Source organism: Xenopus laevis, chromosome 8L (genome assembly GCF_017654675.1).
Source record: "Xenopus laevis strain J_2021 chromosome 8L, Xenopus_laevis_v10.1, whole genome shotgun sequence".
Lineage (NCBI taxonomy): Eukaryota > Metazoa > Chordata > Amphibia > Anura > Pipidae > Xenopus > Xenopus laevis.
The window spans coordinates 121,006,057-121,023,983 of NC_054385.1; the positions used below are offsets into that span (position 1 = coordinate 121,006,057).

Below are 17,927 nucleotides of genomic sequence, written 5' to 3' on the forward strand. Positions count from 1 at the left end.
GTTTTCGACTCCTTTCATATTCCTCCTAAGCTTTCTTGAATAAAACCTATATATGTTTAAGGGTATGTTGAACACAGTAATGGTAGCTAGGTCTTGATGGTGATATTATTATGCAAATACCTGATACTAATGGAATAATATGCATTCCAAGGACACACATTTTTTTGTCTCCATCACTCAAACAGGACATTATTGTATTAGAGAGGGTACAGAGAAGGCAACTAAGCTGGTAAAAGGTATTGAAAATCTTAGCTATGAGGAAAGACTGGCCAAATTGGGGATGTTCACACTGGAGAAGAGACGCTTAAGGGGTGATATGATAACTATGTATAAATATATAAGGGGATCATATAATAATCTCTCTAATGCTTTATTTACCAGTAGGTCTTTCCAGCTGACACAAGGTCACCCATTCTGATTAGAAGAAAAGAGGTTCCGCCTAAATATTGGGAAGGGGTTTGTTACAGTGAGAGCTGTGAAGATGTGGAATTGTCTCCCTGAATCAGTGGTACAGGCTGATACATTAGATAGGTATAAGAAGGGGTTGGATGGTGTTTAGCAAGTGAGGGAATACAGGGTTATGGGAGATAGCTCATAGTAAAAGTTGATCCAGAAACTGGTCCGATTGCCATTTTAGAGTCAGGAAGGAATTTTTCCCCCTCTGAGGCAAATTGCAGAGGCTTCAGATGGGTTTTTTTGCCTTCCTCTGGATCAACTGGCAGATAGGTAGTTAATAAAAAAAAAAGGTTGAACTCGATGGACATGTGTCTTTTTTCAACCTTACTTACTATGTTACTATGTTACAATAATGTTCTTTCCTGGATAAAGGCAATCCAAACATCAGCAGAGAAAATATATGCTTTTGGCTGCCCATGTCAGTTACTCCATTTAATGGCTGCGCATGCAGCAAAAATATTATCAGTAAATGTAGAAGACTTTATTATTGACGTGTTTTACCATTTCCACGTTTTTACCATCAGTTGTGATGGACGAATAAATTCAGCTGTCAGGAATTTGCGGCGAATTTTCCGCCTGTGTCAAAAATTTTTGGACGCGTGTCCAAAAAATCGCTCACATCAAACTCACTGCACGTCAACACTATTCGGACGCCCATTGACTTTGACACCAGCGTCAAAATTGACACAAGCGACTTTTTGGACTTGCATCCAAAATTGGACACGGGAGTCAATTTATAATTTCATGATTTTTTTTCTCCGTTTCGCAAATTTTGCGGGACACCTGCCGAGTTCATATAGAAGTCAATGGCAGAGGTCCTTTGACCCATTTGAAGATGTTAATTGCCTTCCTAACTTTCAATTTGAGTTTTCCGGTTGTTCCTATTCAATCAAATTATAGACGTTCAATTTTTTTTCTTAAATAAGATACCATTCGAGTTTCGAGGTCATTCAAGGTAAAAAAAAAAAAACCTCTTATCACTCAACCTTTGATAAATATGCCTCTAAATGTCTGATTCCTCATAGCAATGGCTCTCCTCATTATCTTGAATTTATGGCTACATGTGAGAGGTTATTTAGCGCTGTCAGGAAAATAAAGCTGACCATCAAAGTTCATTGGGGAAGAATCCTATAACCCAGTGGTCCCCAAGCAGTGACACGTGAGCAACATGTTGCTCATCAGCCCCTTGCATGTTGCTCCCAATTGCCTCTAAGCAGGTGCTTGTTTTTAAATTCTAGGCATGGAGGAAAGTTTTTATTGGATAAAATCCAGGTGTACTGCCAAACAGAGTCTCCTGTAGGATGTCAGTCCACATATGGGCTACCAATAGCCAATCACAGCCCTTATGTGGCACCCACAGGAACTTTTTTCATGCTACTGTTGCTCCCCGACTCTTTTTACATTTGAATGTGGCTCGTGAGTAGGGATGGGTGAACTTTTTTGCCTTGTTTTGCCACGGAATTTACACCCATAGACTTATATTGCATTAAAAAATCCACTGGTGCTGTAAGTGAACCTTGAGCTGGCTCTAGTAGTGAACAATTCATTGCTGTTGTTAAGGAACATTCACCCCTTTGCCTTAAAATGCTAGTGCAAATTTTTTATCCGATTCTACCATTCCAACCAAGGGAAAGGGGTGTGTTGTTGTAAAATGGGAGTGGCATTTGGGGGTGTGGCCATTGAGAGGGTGTGAGCAAAAAATGTTTGCCACGGCAAAACTTTTTCTCCCTCTTTCTTATTCTCAAATGTTGGGAGGTACGGACTATCTCGTTTATAATGCTAGTTACTGGAACCTGACATACTTTATGGGTGCACTTCTCCACCTTATCAGAGAAATAACAGAGGGTTTGTTTCCAACCAGAACAAATGTAAAGGTAACTTGGAGGAGAAATCATTTAGCTGGAAATAAAACTAGCACCCTTTCATCCTTGTAATGATCCAATTGCAAGCACACTTGCACATTTCTAACAAATGGGTGCAACATCCAGATGCAATGGCATAAATAAAAAAAAATAACAATAAATAAGGGTGTAGGCGCCGAATGCAGGAAAAATGCAGCATGTTGCGTCTCAACCTGCGTTCGGCGCCTACACGCGCCTGTGTGAGTACAGCCCCATTGGAAAAAATGTAATGCGTCTATTCCTGCGCTCCCCTGCGGCTGAACGCAGAAAAAACGGAACGCAGGGGAGCGCAGCTACAACCGCTCGTGAGTAAGAGCGCTTAAGTCTGTGACTGCAAAACGAGTGTGGGAACTACTAAGCCAGTGTTGCATGTGATCTAAGTGATTCATGTTAATTAATTGTTAAACAGCATTAAAAACCTTAAGTTGTTGGTGTTTGCTGTGTATGCTGGGAGTGCTGTGTGCAAGGAGGGGGTAAGTGCAAATAAATGACTGATGTGTGCTCAGAGAGTTATCTGACTGAGACAAACAGCGTTTTCTTTTCTTTGTTTGGGGTAAACAGATACATTTAGTGCATTTATTTTATTTTTGTGTGATGATGGTGCAGCTGTTTTGGGGGAGAAGATGGCTAGAGGGTTGGAGGAGATTTTAAACTAGATGTGGGGGGGAGGTTTCAGTGAAGGATTCAGTGGAAGACAGGTTAGATGAGATAGTGGGCAAAGGAAGGGAAAATGGGGGAGGTGATTTGGTTGGGGGTAGTGTTAAGGATAGGGAGGCAGGGGCGCTCCACCAATGAGGCGAGTTGAGACACTCGCCTCAGGCGGCAGCGCCCCCCTGGTTGCCAGGGACGGCAAAAATGCCGCTCCTGGTAACTAAGAGCCGAATTTCCGGTTTTCAAACCGGAAATTCGGCTCTTCTAGCGCAGAGAGCGCTATCGCGCTCTCTGCACGTATCGTCGCGGACCGCCCCTGCCCTCTCCGGCGCTATAAAGGTTAGTGCCGGGAGGAGGGAAGGGGGCGGCGAAAGAAGGCCGCCTCAGGCGGCATTATACCAAGAATCGCCCCTGTAGGGAGGAACACGTGTTCAATATGGTACCAGTATTAAATGTATGGGTGCTGGAGAGAAAATATGATGTGATTGGTGTGGCCGAAACCTGGCTGAATGAGTCGCATGACTGGGCAGTAAATATCAGTGGCTATACTTTGTTTCGGAGGGACAGAGGCAATAGAAAAGGAGGAGGGGTATGTCTGTTTGTTAGGCAGGATTTAAAGGTTTATATAAAGGAGGAGGTTATGTTAGAAAACGAGGGGGCAGAAGTCTGATGGAGTTCTTCACCAATTGTAAAGAATCCAGCAAATTATTTGTAGGAGTATGTTATAGACCCCCTAATGTAAGTGAGGAGGAGGAGACAAAGCTCCTGATGCAAATAGAAAAGGCTGCTAGTTTGGGTAAAGTAAGAGCACTGACTGGGGGCCTTAAGCTTTCTGCTAAAAACACAGAACAGAAATAGTTGTAATTTAAAATGATATTAAATTTATTCCCTTAAGAAGTAAATGCAGAAGCACCAAGAACCACCCTAGGTGGAGAAGGCATTTAAAAAGTACTTCATAGCTGGACTGTTGGCTCAGTTCAATCTAGTGGCTGACTCAGGATATGGTTTATAAAGCTTTAGATACATTAGATAGCTTTAAGAAGGGTCTGGATGGCTTATTAGCAAGTGAGGGAATACATTGTTATGGGAGATACAGTAATTCATAGTACAAGTTGGGACTGGTCAGATTGTTTTCTTGGAGTCAGGAAGAATTTTTTCCCCCTCTGAGGCAAACTGGAGAGGCTTCAAATGTTTTTTTTTTTTTTTTTACTTGATGGACGTGTGTCTTTTCTCAACCTAACTTACTATGTTGCTATGTTGGATCCAAGAAAGGACAATTTGTGTTGTTCTCCTTTGTAGGAGTTTGGTTAGTTATGTCTTTGCTCATCAATAGGTTTCATTTGTAAATAGGCTTCTTTTGCTTTCTTTGGTGGTTTTTCAAATGGTTGTCTGAATTCTTTTTTCTGTATCTAAAAAAAAGAAAAAATAAATTAGGGAATACTAGTCATAAACCAGTACTATCTAATATACATCTAGGAATCCAAACTTCCCCATAACACAACTACTGCCCTTATTAAATTATAAACATCAAAACTAATCACATGCAAAATTGTTGCCCTTGGGATACTGACTAAGCAGTGACTTTATAAATCTTAATGCGGCTGGTGGAAGTCTTAGGGGCTCTTTGCCCAGAAAGATGTAGCCCTGAGTAATAGTGACCATAATGTTATATCATTTAATGTCTGGTGCAAAAAACAAATATATACTGGGGCAAAAAAAAAACATGAATTTTGGAAAAGCTAATTTTAGTGCCTTTAGGGCTGTAGTACAGAGTATTGATTGGGGCATTAGGTTTTCAGCTAAAAAAAACAACAGAAATGGTTGTCCTTTAAAATGATATTAAATCATTACTGTTCTCAATTTATTCCCTTAAGGACTAAACGTAGAAGCTCTAAGAATCATCCTGTGTGGCTTAATACAGAAGTAAAGAAGTTAATGGGAAAGAAGAGGAAGGCATTCAAAAACTATAAATCTGTAGGGACAGAAGCTGCATTTAATGAATATAAACACTGTAATAAATGTTGTAAATCAGCAATCTGGAAGGCTAAGAAAAGAAATGAAGAGTTAATTGCGGTGGAGGTGAAAACTAACCCAAAAAGTTTTTTAAATATATTAATAGTAAAAAGATGCAGGTTGAGAGTGTTGCTCCATTAAATAATGGTACCAGTATGGTTGTAACAGATACAGATAAGGCAAATGTGTTAAATCAGTTCTTTTCTTCAGTGTATACAATAGAGGAGTCTGGGTTCACAGGCTCACTTTATAGCTGCAGGAATGGTTCAGCTCAATCTAGTCAGTGGCTGATTCAGGATATGATTCATAAAGCTTTAATACAAATTAATGTAAAAAAGGACCTGATGGCATACACCCCCGGGTTCTAAGAGAGCTTAGTTCAGTTTTAGACCAGCCCTTATTTCTGATTTTCTCAGATTCACTGTCATCTGGTATGGTGCCTATGGATTGGAGAAAAGATAATGTCATTCAAGTATTTAAAAAGGGATTACGATCTCAGCCTGGCAATTATAGGCCAGTAAACTTGACATCTGTGGTGGGCAAATTATTTGAAGGCTTGTTAAGGGATCACATTCAAAATTGTGTCCTAATGAATGGCATTATGAGCAACAATCAGTATGGCTTTATGAAGGATAGGTCATGTCAGACTAATTTGATTGCTTTTTATGATGAGGTAAGAAAGATGCTGGACAGTGAGGGGGGGGCAGTAGATGTGATCTATTTGGATTTTGCCAAAACGTTTGATACTGTGTCCCACAAACGTTTGCTTTCTAAACTAAGGTCTGTTGGGCTTAATGAAGTCGTTTGCACGTGGATAGGAAACTGGCTACAGGATTGGGTACAGAGGGTGGTTGTTAATGGGACATTCTCTACTTGGAGTAAGGTTCTTAGTGGGGTCCCTCAGGGCTCAGTATTGGGTCCACTTTTATTTAACTTGTTCATTAATGACTTAGAGGAGGTAAGTAATGTATCAATGTTTGCAGATGACACTAAATTATCCAGCCCAATTAATTCCATCCAGGATGTGGCACTTGCAACAGGATCTTGACAAACTGGCAATTTGGGCAGCTAAGTGGCAAATGAGATTCAATGTTGATAAATGTAAAGTCATGCACTTGGGATGTAAAAATATCCACTTATACCCTTAATGGGACTGCACTAGGAAAATCCATTATGGAAAAGGACCTTGGAGTCCTTGTAGATCAGGGCTGTCCAACTGGCGGCCCGCGACCCCCCCTTATATGGCCCTCCACATCAAAGTCTGCCTGTTGTGTCTGTTTACCATATGTAAAATTTAAAAGGTATCACTACAGAGAGTAACTGGCCCCTGCATTGTCTAATCCTCAAATTCACACTGTAATCCCCTGTATTGTTCACACCTGTGATCCCCCTGTATTGTTACACTTGTGACACCTCTATTGTTTATATCCTAAAACCAGTACTGTTCTATCTGAGACCCAGACTGAAACTGCCACATTGTTCACCTGTTCACACCTTATTCAAAATGCTAATGGGGCACCAGCACTGTGTCACTGTATGTAGTACATATTAGACTGAGAGCTTTCCTTGTCTCCTGCTCTGTTCTGTCTTCCCTATGCTCCTGTGTGTGTCATACTTTGGTATTTGTTCTGGGGGTTTGTTAGCAATTGAAAATTATTGTTAGTGGCCCCTAAGGTGTTTAATCATATGCTGGGGTACTGTATTATACACAGGGGAGGAGGAGGCATATGGATTTATGGGTATGTCTTAATACGACTTAGCTTTTTTCACATATGAGTGACATCCTTGCCAGGGCAGGCACAAGGTAGTTTGGCTCCCTAGGCAAGAGCTTCAATCAGTGCCCCCCTGTCCTGCATTACCATTTCCCTCCTTACCATGATGGTTTTTAAATAAAGAGAGCAAGAAAGTGTACAACATTTTTTCATTTATATTACTGCTCCCTATACCTGTACCAGCAAGCCCAGCAGCCATTCATAATACACCCCACCCGTACCTGTGCAAGCAAGCTCAGCAGCCATCCATCATACAGCCCTCCTGCAGCCACCATATTGCCTCCAATCTTTACCTCTGCCAGCAGCAGATACATTAGATAGGTATAAGAAGGGGTTGGATAGTGTTTAGCAAGTGAGGGAATACAGGGTTATGGAAGATAGCTCATAGTACAAGTTGATCCACGGACTAGTCCGATTGTCAGGAATAGGGATGTCGCGGACTGTTCGCCCGCGAACTAATTCGCGCAAACATCGGCCGTTCGCGTCCGCCGAATGTTCGCGAACGTCGCGCGACGTTCGCCAATTTGGGTTCGCCTTAGCTGGCGCTTATTTTTGCCCTCTCACCCCAGACCAGCAGATACATGGCAGCCAATCAGGAAGCTCTCCCTCCTGGACCACCCCCACACCCCCTGGACCACTCCCCTTCCATATATAAACTGAAGCCCTGCAGCGTTTTTTCATTCTGCCTGTGTGTGCTTGCAAGAGCTAGTGTAGGGAGAGAGCTGTTAGTGATTTGAGGGACAGTTGATAGTAACTTTGCTGGCTAGTAATCTACTTGATACTGCTCTGTATTGGAGGGACAGAACTCTGCAGGGATTTGAGGGACAGTGAGTTTAGGTTAGTTAGCTTTGCTGACTAGTAATCTACCTTCTACTGCAGTGCTCTGTATGTAGCTGCTGTGGGCACTGCTTCTGATCTCATCTGCTGACTGCTGTAATAACCCAATAGTCCTTGTAAGGACTGCTTTTATTTTCTTTTTTGTTTTTTTACTTTGCTACTATAAGAGCCCAGTGCTATTAGTCTAGCTGTGTTGGGGAGTGGGACTGGTGTGCTGCTCCTCCTAGTAGTTCACCACTACCAGCACCAACCAGAGTCACAATTGTTACAAAGTATCTTATTTGCACCTGTTAGCTGTTCTGACCTCTCTGCCAAAAGCTAATTAAGTTAGAAACTGTTTTTTTTCTGGCTGTTCAGTTCAGAGAAAAGAGGGACTGGTGTGCTGCTCCTCCTAGTAGTTCACCACCACCAGCACCAACCAGAGTCAAAATTGTTACAAAGTATCTTATTTGCACCTGTTAGCTGTTCTGAGCTCTCTGCCAAAAGCCAATTAAGTTAGAAACTGGTTTTTTTCTGGCTGTTCAGTGCAGAGAAAAGAGGGACTTTCCAGTACAAAAGAGGGACAGGGGGTTGAGTGGTCAAAAGAGGGACAGTTGGGAGGTATGCAAGTGCCACCTAGCTGTGTGAGCTTTTTCACATTCTGTCTAAATAACAATAATAATTCCGTGTCCGTAAACATCACCTGAGTGATGTTTTTACAGCAGCAATAATATATTCCGTATCCACTACTGTATACGTTGCCCTTGCAGGCATTGTTTGCCCAGTCTTTAACCAAGTGCCACCTAGCTGTGTGAGCTTTTTCACATTCCGTGTCCAGAAACATCACCTGAGTGACGTAGTGTGATTTCTGCCCTTTACAGCACAAAACGCAGCGCTGTGTCAACAATGTATTTTTCAGATACATTTTTGCCCTTGATCCCCCTCTGGCATGCCACTGTCCAGGTCGTTGCACCCTTTAAACAACTTTAAAATCATTTTTCTGGCCAGAAAAGTCTTTTCTAGCTTTTAAAATTCGCCTTCCCATTGAAGTCTATGGGGCTCGCGACGTTCGCGAACCGTTCGCATTTTTGGACGCAATTTTTTCCGCCGTTCGCTACATCCCTAGTCAGGAAGGATTTTTTTCCCCTCTGAGGCAAATTGGAGAGGCTTCATATCATCATCATCATATGGGTTTTTTTTGCCTTCCTCTGGATCAACTGGCAGTTAGGCAGATTAAAAAAAAATAAAAAGGTTGAACTTGATGGACATGTGTTTTTTTTCAACCTTACTTACTATGTTACTATGTAATGCAGTAGGTTTTAATTATATATGGTACTAGGTGGGCAGGCACTACTATAAACTGGAAAGTGGAACATGGCTCAGTGTGCAACTGTTGATCCATTATTCTTCTGGTAAGTGCACTCCATTGTGTCAACTCATTTCTCCCAAAAATGAAATGCATTTGTTTCCTTAGGAGCACCCTGCTGTATTTTAGAGAAGCCATACAAAATTATATATACAAGGCAACCCCTAGTTGGTGCATACAAATATTGACGTTCCCATCTACAGGTAATCCCTTTTCTACTTTTAAAAAAAAAGAGAATGTTAAAAAAGATTCCGTAACAAATACTTTACCTGCAAAAAATATACCTGCAAAAAATATACAGCCCGATTGCAAAAATCACAAAAGCCAATATAATAAAGCCGATTATCCTATTTTGTTCGGTATCTGTAAACAATGGAGAACATGAGTAAAGTCAATGCATGCCCCTCAGATAATATCTATGAACTCGAAGATCTAAACACATAAATTCACCCTGGGAAACTCCACGAGGTATGTGGGGGGCAACTGAATAGCGGAAACTTGGAAGTCATTGGGCTAGGAAAATAGGAAATATGTTCTGTTTCTATAAATTACTGTTACTCACCACCTGTGCACATGTCCTTTAAGGGAAAGGAGGTGTTTTTCTAATCTTCTAAGTTATACAAAGTGCAGACATACTCCTCATCCAAAGACAATTCGCACTGCTGTGCCACCTGGATTGTGCTTTCATTTCCACAGTGCTGGTACCCAGTCTTACTATTCCCCTTCTGCCAATGGAATGACACCAAGAAGATTCCTAGGACTAAACAGCTGAGAGTGATATTGTACTGGCCAATGGAACTGCAGTTCTTTTCATCCTTTATGTATGGTATAGGAACAGACTCTGTATAAATACAAAATACACAACAGGTTTACACGGTTTAGGCAACAGTCAAGTCAAGAAACATATCTGCCTATCAAATCCTGCATCTCAGTACAGGTATGGAACCTATTATCCAGAATACTGGGGACCTGGGGTTTCCTGGATTAGGGATCATTCCATAATTTCATTCGCTATACCTTGCATCTGCTAAAAATAATCTAAACATTAAACAATAGGATTGTTCTGTCACCAATAAGGATTAATTATATCTTAGTTGGGATCAAGTACAAGCTACTGTTTTATTATTACAGAGAAAAAGGGAATCATTTTTAAAAATTATTCAATAAATTGAGGTCTATCAGAGATGGCCTTCTCCTCATTTAGAGTTTTCTGGATAACGGGTTTTCGGACAATGGATTCCATTACCTGTAAGCCCCCTCTCCCTGACCCCCACTGATTACATTTCTGTGATGCAGTACATACCATATACAATAAGATTATGCAATGATTCCTCTTTTCTTTCTGTGCAAGTAAATAAATAAGACAGGGTGTACAATCCACTATCCTCCATCCTCAAGTCCGAGATTGTGATGTTGGATTCCCTTATGTATTCAATGCGGTTTTGGAAAGAAGAGGAGGTCTCGCACACTTGATCTTTTTTACATGATCCAACTTCGATTTCCTCCAAATTGTTTCTGCTTTTCCACCTAATGGTGATTTCATCTGGAGGACAGTCAGGTTGATTTGGTTTGATTGCAAAAGAAATGCTGCGCCCCTTAACACCCACTTTGTTATCTACAGTGGAGATACAAATATAAAGGGCAATAAGTCACTGCAACATATCTACACACACACACATTTATGCGAAATGCATTGACGCGTGTCAATTTCGACACCTGCGACAATTTTTATATTGAAGCCTATTTTGTCCAAATGCATTAAAGTCAATGGGTGTCCGCTACAATTTTTATGCACATGACTACTCCCAACTATATTTTTGACGCAGCAAATTTTTCCCTGCAGTTTATTCACCAGCGGCGAAAAATGTAAATTCGCCACCAATTTGCACCTGGCGAATCATTAGTGGGTTGCATTATTTTCCTCTTAGGGTAACAGCATGTAGGGTGCTTTTATGTTTGACTCCTGGCCAATATTTTACTAGACTGGCTGGCAACAAAGCCCCCGTGTGCATTTGCCCTTACACTCTTACTCTTCGGCAATTTCCGTCTATTTCAGCACATGAACAGTTGTCACAATCGGTAAATTGCTCCAACAGCACATGCGCCGCTTCGCTGGTCTCTCACTCAGTTTACCGAAACCCCAGAAGATGGCTGCGGTGAAGTCCGATTTTAATCTGCACCAAGGGGTAAGTATAAAGTTAGGGACATTTGCCCGGAGGGGCATCTAGCCTGGGGGGGAGGAGGGAGGGGGTCTACATGGGGTGGGGGGTAGGGTTTTTTGGCCTAAAGGTTGAATTCTCCTTAAAGGACAGAGACACATGCTCAGATTCAGAGATTTAGTCGCCCAGTGATTAATCTCCTCTTCTTCGGGCGACTAATCTCCCCGAACTGCCTTCCCGCCAGCTAGAATGTAAATCACCGGTGGGATGGCACTCGAATCACACCGATTGGCATCCCGCCGACGATTCACATTCTAGCTGGCGGGAAGGCCGTTCGAGGAGATTAGTCACCCGAAGAAGAGGAGATTTGTCACGACTAATCTCCCCGAATCTGAGCGTGTGTCTCTACCCTTATGGGCAACCTTAATAAACCACTAACATCCCCCCCCCCACCACTTCAAGCCTCTCAATACTTGCTACAAATCTAGTCTAGATCAATATTATGAGATAATGGCTGGTTGAACTAATGTGATTGATATGTAGAAAACTCCATTATCAATCTTAGAGTGGTTCCTCCCTGATATGGGACTAGGGAGGTGGTCTGCTAAGAGTATAATATCCATAAACAAGTTGTTGATGCACAGCCATGTATTTCCTTTTTAACACCATCCTAAACACATTTGAATGTCTCTTTTTTTTAATCCCGGCCTGCAAATAAGGCACTTGCTGCAATCGATCTTAAAGGAGAGCAATATGAAGAAAATTAAACTTTATTATAAGCTTTATATTATAAGCTTTATCACACTGAAATAAGAAGTTTTCAAAATATAATCAATAAAAAATTCTGATACGTGTCTGAATAATCAAGTTTATATTCACTATCCCTCTCTCAGTCTCTGTTTCTCTTCATTCTGTCTTCATGCAGCAGTTGGGTGTCAGATATTCATTGACAGTTAGATCCAATATATCTTATAGGGGGGCTACTTTTGCCTTGAAGATGTATTAGAGCTCACTCTATTAAAATCACCAGACATCATGTCTCTCTACATGCAGAATTTGTGCAAAAGGCAGTTATTTTGTTAGATTTTGTTTGTATTGTTATTTGGATGAGCTCTAATACATCTGCTAAGAAACATACCCCTCTGAAAGATATATTGAATCTGTCAATGAAAATCTGACACCCAACTCTTGAATGAAGAGAAGATGATGCTGAGAGAGTGTAAGTGAAGATAAGTTTAATTATTTCAGAAACGGTACAGATGTTTTAATTGATTATATTTAGTAAGTTTCTTATTTTAGTATGATGAAGGTTATATTACATTTTCATTTTAGTGATAGTTCCCCTTTAAATAACATACACTTCCCTACTAATCAAGGTTCTATTTTAAGCTTCCAATCTTACATGAATGATAATAAATCAAAATGTGGAATCTTTGTGTGTTACAATCTTTGAGACAAACCCCCTTAGTTTTCAAAAATCCCCCCATATTCTAAATGGCATGAAATAGGTATTTGTACTATCACAACAGCAACAGGTCCTAATGTGGCCAAATAAAGTCACCAAAAACAAGAACAACGTCATCATTTAGTTAGTAACTCCTTGCTCTCCCAGATCTCTAAGTTTTTAAAATACAGTTTTTAAAAGTACTAAATTTGTCTTCTAGTTTTCAACTTCAAAAGCCTATCGAATCTTTTTGGACCATTTAGGAAAAAGATTAATGCCAACAAACATAAGGTTACAAATTGTATTTTCTCTTGATTTAGTTTTACTGTGTATTAATATGGACATATTTACTCCTCAATATGCAATATAATTCTAATTGCAAGTAGATTCACTATTGCAAAAAACTGGAAATAAAGTAAACAACAGACTAGTGATGGGCGAATACATTTGCCAAGTGCGAATTCGCAGCAAATTTCCATGTTTCGCTTAATAAATTTGGGAAATTGCCTGGAAAATTCACATGCGTCAGTTTTTTGATGGGGGAGGCAATTGCGACGCGGGCGGTATTATCGGCACTGGTGCCCATTTTGACATCTGCAAATTTACACCAGCGGCAAAATTTTGCATTTCGTGCATTTCGTGGCAAAGCTGGACAAATTCGCCCATCACTACAACAGACAAAATAAAAAAAACAATTTTTAACTTTACTCTGTATCAATAGAAAAGCCAGATACATTCATGAGAATCTGGGGATATTTGGATCATATTTCTAATACCTGTATTGTAATCTACTTTTTTGGTATTAAGGGGCATTAAACATTAGGTTTGCAATGCATATGCCACTGCTTTTATTTTGCTATGTGTTCTTGAGAGTTTAAGCATAAAGTAAAAGCAATTCTACTGCTAAATATTTAATTTGTAAACATGGGCCACGATGGTTACCATAAGATATACCTTGAATATATTGCTTAAGGTGGCCATACACGGGCCGATAAATGCTGCCGGCAGCTTATTGGCCTGTGTATAGGGCCCCCCCGACGGGCTTCCCCGATCGAGATCTGGCCGAAAGTCAGCCAGATCTCGATCGGATGGGACAAAAAATCCCGTCTGATCGCGGCGAAATCTGTTCTTTGATGTGGTCCCACGATCCAACCGCCCATTCCCATCCGTTAGGATCCAAACGGATCAGCCCAATATTGCCCACCTCGATGTCGCCAAACGAGCGGATCTCTCCGTGTATGGCCACCTTTAGTATTCCTATTTTATTAAGGGAAATGCCGATATAACCAAATTAAACTGCAGCCTCTAAATAGAAAAAGAAGATGTGGCTTTTGGCCATAAGTTTGAAGGAGTGGCTCAAAATAGGCTTTCCCAGTATTCCCATGGATAGACTATATTTTTATAAATTGTTCTCATTGTGATTATACATCTATATATATATTTGCAGATATACAGTAGAATCCCCCATTTTGCATTTTTCAAGGGACCAGAAACAAATGTAAAATGAAGGAAATCTATTATGATTAATATAAAAACAACAATGTAAAATGAGGGAAAACTTAAAATCAAGGGACGTAAAATTGAGGTTCCACTGTATTATTGGTGAGGGACACTGTCTCTTTAAGACACTGTCCCACATGTATTTTCTAAGTTGTCTCTGATTGGTTGTGCATCCTATATATTGAGACTATGACTGAGTGCCCCTAGGGCATCAAACACGTAGGGTTTATGGAAATGTTAACTGTTTTACTGTAGCTTTGAATAAGCTTGTTTTACTTTTTTACTTCTTGGCCCTTGTGGAAATCCTTGAGTGTCTGAATGCCTACACATGCTGGTCTCATTTATTATTACTAGTGATTGAAGTTCGGGGAAATCAATATCAAAAAAATTCAATCATTATTTTTATTTCAGTTGTGTTCTTTTCGTCTATTTTCTTAAACTATTAAGTCACAATTGCATTTTTTTTAATAAAAAGCTTGACGGGTTTTAGGTGATCATAGAAAACAGAAGCCAAGTCACAGGAAAAAAGTAAGAGTGATCAAGAATGATAATAATCAATATTATGTTTTTTAAACTGAATTCCTCGAACCCCAATCATAATTAATAATGAATCAGCTCTTAAGCCAATCTGAGGGACGGTACTGGATAGATACCTCCCCGGTTTTTCCCCCCACCCAAAAGTTCATCTGGGGAACAGACTTTGAGATTGGACTGAGGATGAAGAATTTGTGTTTCCTTGCCCTTTAAAAAAGATTATTGGTTCAAAATGAAATCTATGGGAAATGATCTGCACATATTTTCGAGCTTTCTGAATAATGGGTTTCCAGATATTAGATCCTGTACCTGTATTTCAACATTGTTTTGTAATAAGATGAATGGATAACGTTAGGATAAGCAATACTATGGTCCCCTTAGCTTAACAAGGTTACATATGTATAAACATATTGGGGTAACAGTCTCCCTGCTATAGATCTAGGGGTACCCAGGGCACGAATAAGCACTCACCCCAAATCTCCCTCTAACTGGCCTTCAGGCTGGGCCCCCTTAGCTCATAACAAGGTTACAGATATATAGAAACATTGGGGTAACAGTCACCCTGCTATAGTTCCAGGGGTACCCAGGGCACAAATAAGCACTCACCCCAAATCTCACCCTAACTTACCTTCAGGCTGGGCCCCCTTAGCTCATAACAAGGTTACAGATATATAGAAACATTGGGGTAACAGTCACCCTGCTATAGTTCCAGGGGTAACCAGGGCACAACTAAGCACTCACCCCAAATTTCACCCTAACTGGCTCTTAGGCTGAGCATCATCTACAGTTTTGGAAACTGCCTTTGGCTATGAATGCAACATAATAAGGGTCAAGTCAATGATATGATGTAGGACTGTTTTACAATAAAAGAGAGGTGATGGCCCAGTTCCCAGCAGACCAATCATTTATAAATCAGATGGTTCTCTATTAGCACTTCCTTTGCAACCTTATTTTTAACTTTAACTTTATTTCTTTTAATATATGTTCATTTTCAACTGGAAAAATATTTCTAGTGTATTTAAAGCAGATATACATATATTCTTAAATGTTCCCTGCATAGAAGCGGGTTGTGGCGAGGGGCGATGCTCTCATGAGGTAAAGAAAGGTGAGTTACCAGGAGCAGCAATGCCCCTTTCCAGCTCTATGCACAAGCAAATAAAATGTGGAAAATTAAAATATTGGTCATCTTTTCCCCTTACTGAGATTCATTCTCCTACAAGTATGAAAGACCCAGTGGGTAACTGGTAACATAAATAAGGGAAAGGAAGAGGAAGCAGGCTTAGAAAAGAAGAAAAAGAATTATGGAAGGATGAGAGATAAGAGATGAAAAAAAACAAAGAATAAATGGGTAAGGGTTAGAACAAAGTGTGGCGGCTGTGAATGGGAAAAGTATAGAAGGACTATGATATAAAGTAAGGATGCACCAAATCCAGGATTCTGTTTAGGATTTGGCCAGGATTCCGACTTTTAATGCAGGATTCAGATTCTGCAAAATCCTTGTGCTTGACCAAACCAAACCCGAATTTACATATGCAAAATTGTTTTTTAGATGAGGTCAGTGATCCCCATTTAAAAGCTGGAAAGAGTCAGAAGAAGAAGGCATTAAAAAAACTATAAAAAAATAATGAAGACAGGGGTGCCATAGAGTGTGCCATAGAGTGACCCATAGAGTGTGCCATAGAGTGACCCATAGAGTGTGCCATAGAGTGTGCCATAGAGTGTGCCATAGAGTGTGCCATAGTGTGCCATAGAGTGTCCCATAGAGTGTCCCATAAAAGTGTGCCATAGAGTGTCCCACAGAGGGTCCCGTAAAGGTGTCCCATAGAGTGTCCCGTAAAGATGTCCCATAGAGTGTCCCATAGAGTGTCCCATAGAGTGTCTCATAGAGTGTCCCATAGAGTGTCTCATACAGTGTGTCATAGACTGTCCCATATTTCGGAATTGACATAAGCAATCACACAAAAACAATGTAATTCAACGCAGCCGGTGTCAGTTAATCACAGAAAATGTCAGGGCATACAGATACAGTACAACACTGCCCTGTTACTGAACCCACAGAGTGTTATCTCCCTAGGAGACAGCGACATTACTCACCTATAACTGGCGGAGTTTCAGTCACATGGATAAGGCAGAGGAAGAGTACGGTCGAAGGCAGGTACATGATCTGGAGGGCCCATTCAAGAGGGGCCTCATACGGGTAGGAGTCTAGGGGACATATGAGGTTTGACACTGTTGCTAATGCAGTAGACACCTGAACAGAAATGTGACTGAACACATCCAGGATAACTGTGAGCCTTATTGTGAGGAGGGAGGGGTTACTGAGTCAGTTTACAACAGCATGAGGGTTGGGCCGAACAAGTATTCTACGTCTTACCTTTGCACAGGTTCTACATTACTCACAAACTGATACTGTGGGTAATGAGTTTCTTGTTCATTGGAGTAAACAGTCCCACAGATGTCATGTAACTTGTGATGCTGCAAAAGCGCAACATTTATAATAAGAAACAGTTGTGCTATACATAATAATGTAATAAGATATTTTATGTAGAAAGAAAGGTCTGTCATACAAAACATTTGTCCACCAACCTTTTTCATAGCAGAAAAAAATGATGATCAGCTTCTGTCCTGTACTTGTGTCTGGTCAAGTAGATCCAGCACATTGTAACCAATGAATCACTGGGCTCATTATATGACAGTTTACTCTGCTGCATTCATAATCTAGACCACCTGCACAATTAGCCCAATGGCACTTAGCTAGCCTGCCTGAACAATGGCACTTCCCTAGCCCACCTGCATAATGGCACTTAGCTAGCCCGCCTGCACAATTAGCCCAATGGCACTTCCCTAGCCCACCTGCACAATGGCACTTACCTAGTCCACCTGCACAGTGGCACTTTCCTCAGAAATACCAAAAAAGGAGCAGTGAGGGCTAAATGTATTTAAGGCAAAGTAGCAGAGAAATGAATATCTTGATCATTTGGCCCCAGTGTTAGTATCTTTTCTGAGCTTTCTTTTAAAAGCTTCCTGGAGACGTCCTTTATTTTTGATAAAGATTTATTACTATCATTATTTTATTATGTAGTGTAGGGATTTAGGTAGCTGGGATCAGTTTCCTGGGGATAACACAGCCCATGGCACAATCACAACTCGTGAGAGTATAGTCTCTTTTAGGCAGATTATTATCACTTGCAGCAGAATAAACAAAACAAACAATTCAAATAAAATCCTTGCCACTTAATGGGCTTCTAACTAATACAAGTCAGTTCTCCTAACTAACCAGGAGTAGACCTACTGCCTGTCTCCTCAAACCAAATG

The 17,927-nt window shown here is 40.6% G+C and overlaps 1 protein-coding gene across 2 annotated transcripts; it reads right to left on the bottom strand.

The window, feature by feature from the left end:
• Positions 1-4,192: 4,192 nt before the first annotated feature.
• Positions 4,193-17,519, bottom strand: LOC108699583 (SLAM family member 5). Of its 2 annotated transcripts, none has more exons than XM_041572581.1 (4): positions 16,707-17,519; positions 10,279-10,590; positions 9,538-9,816; positions 4,193-4,417 (listed from the first exon to the last, which is right to left on the bottom strand). In XM_041572581.1, the coding sequence occupies exons 1-3, from the start codon at positions 16,771-16,773 to the stop codon at positions 9,578-9,580; spliced, it is 618 nt and encodes a 205-aa protein (XP_041428515.1). In that variant the 5' UTR covers positions 16,774-17,519; the 3' UTR covers positions 4,193-4,417; positions 9,538-9,577. The 2 variants fall into 2 exon arrangements, with proteins under 2 accessions (XP_041428515.1, XP_041428516.1); XM_041572582.1 differs by lacking the exon at positions 4,193-4,417 and adding an exon at positions 9,239-9,338.
• Positions 17,520-17,927: the final 408 nt, after the last annotated feature.

Excerpts from the sequence above, each read along its gene's own strand:
- LOC108699583 (XM_041572581.1), bottom strand. The coding sequence starts at position 16,773 with ATGTACCTGCCTTCGACCGTACTCTTCCTCTGCCTTATCCATGTGACT. Across the intron at positions 10,591-16,706 it reads TGAAACTCCGCCAGTTATAG|ATAACAAAGTGGGTGTTAAG; the intron begins GTGAGTAATGTC and ends TCTCCACTGTAG. Across the intron at positions 9,817-10,278 it reads GCATAATCTTATTGTATATG|AGTCTGTTCCTATACCATAC; the intron begins GTATGTACTGCA and ends GTATTTATACAG.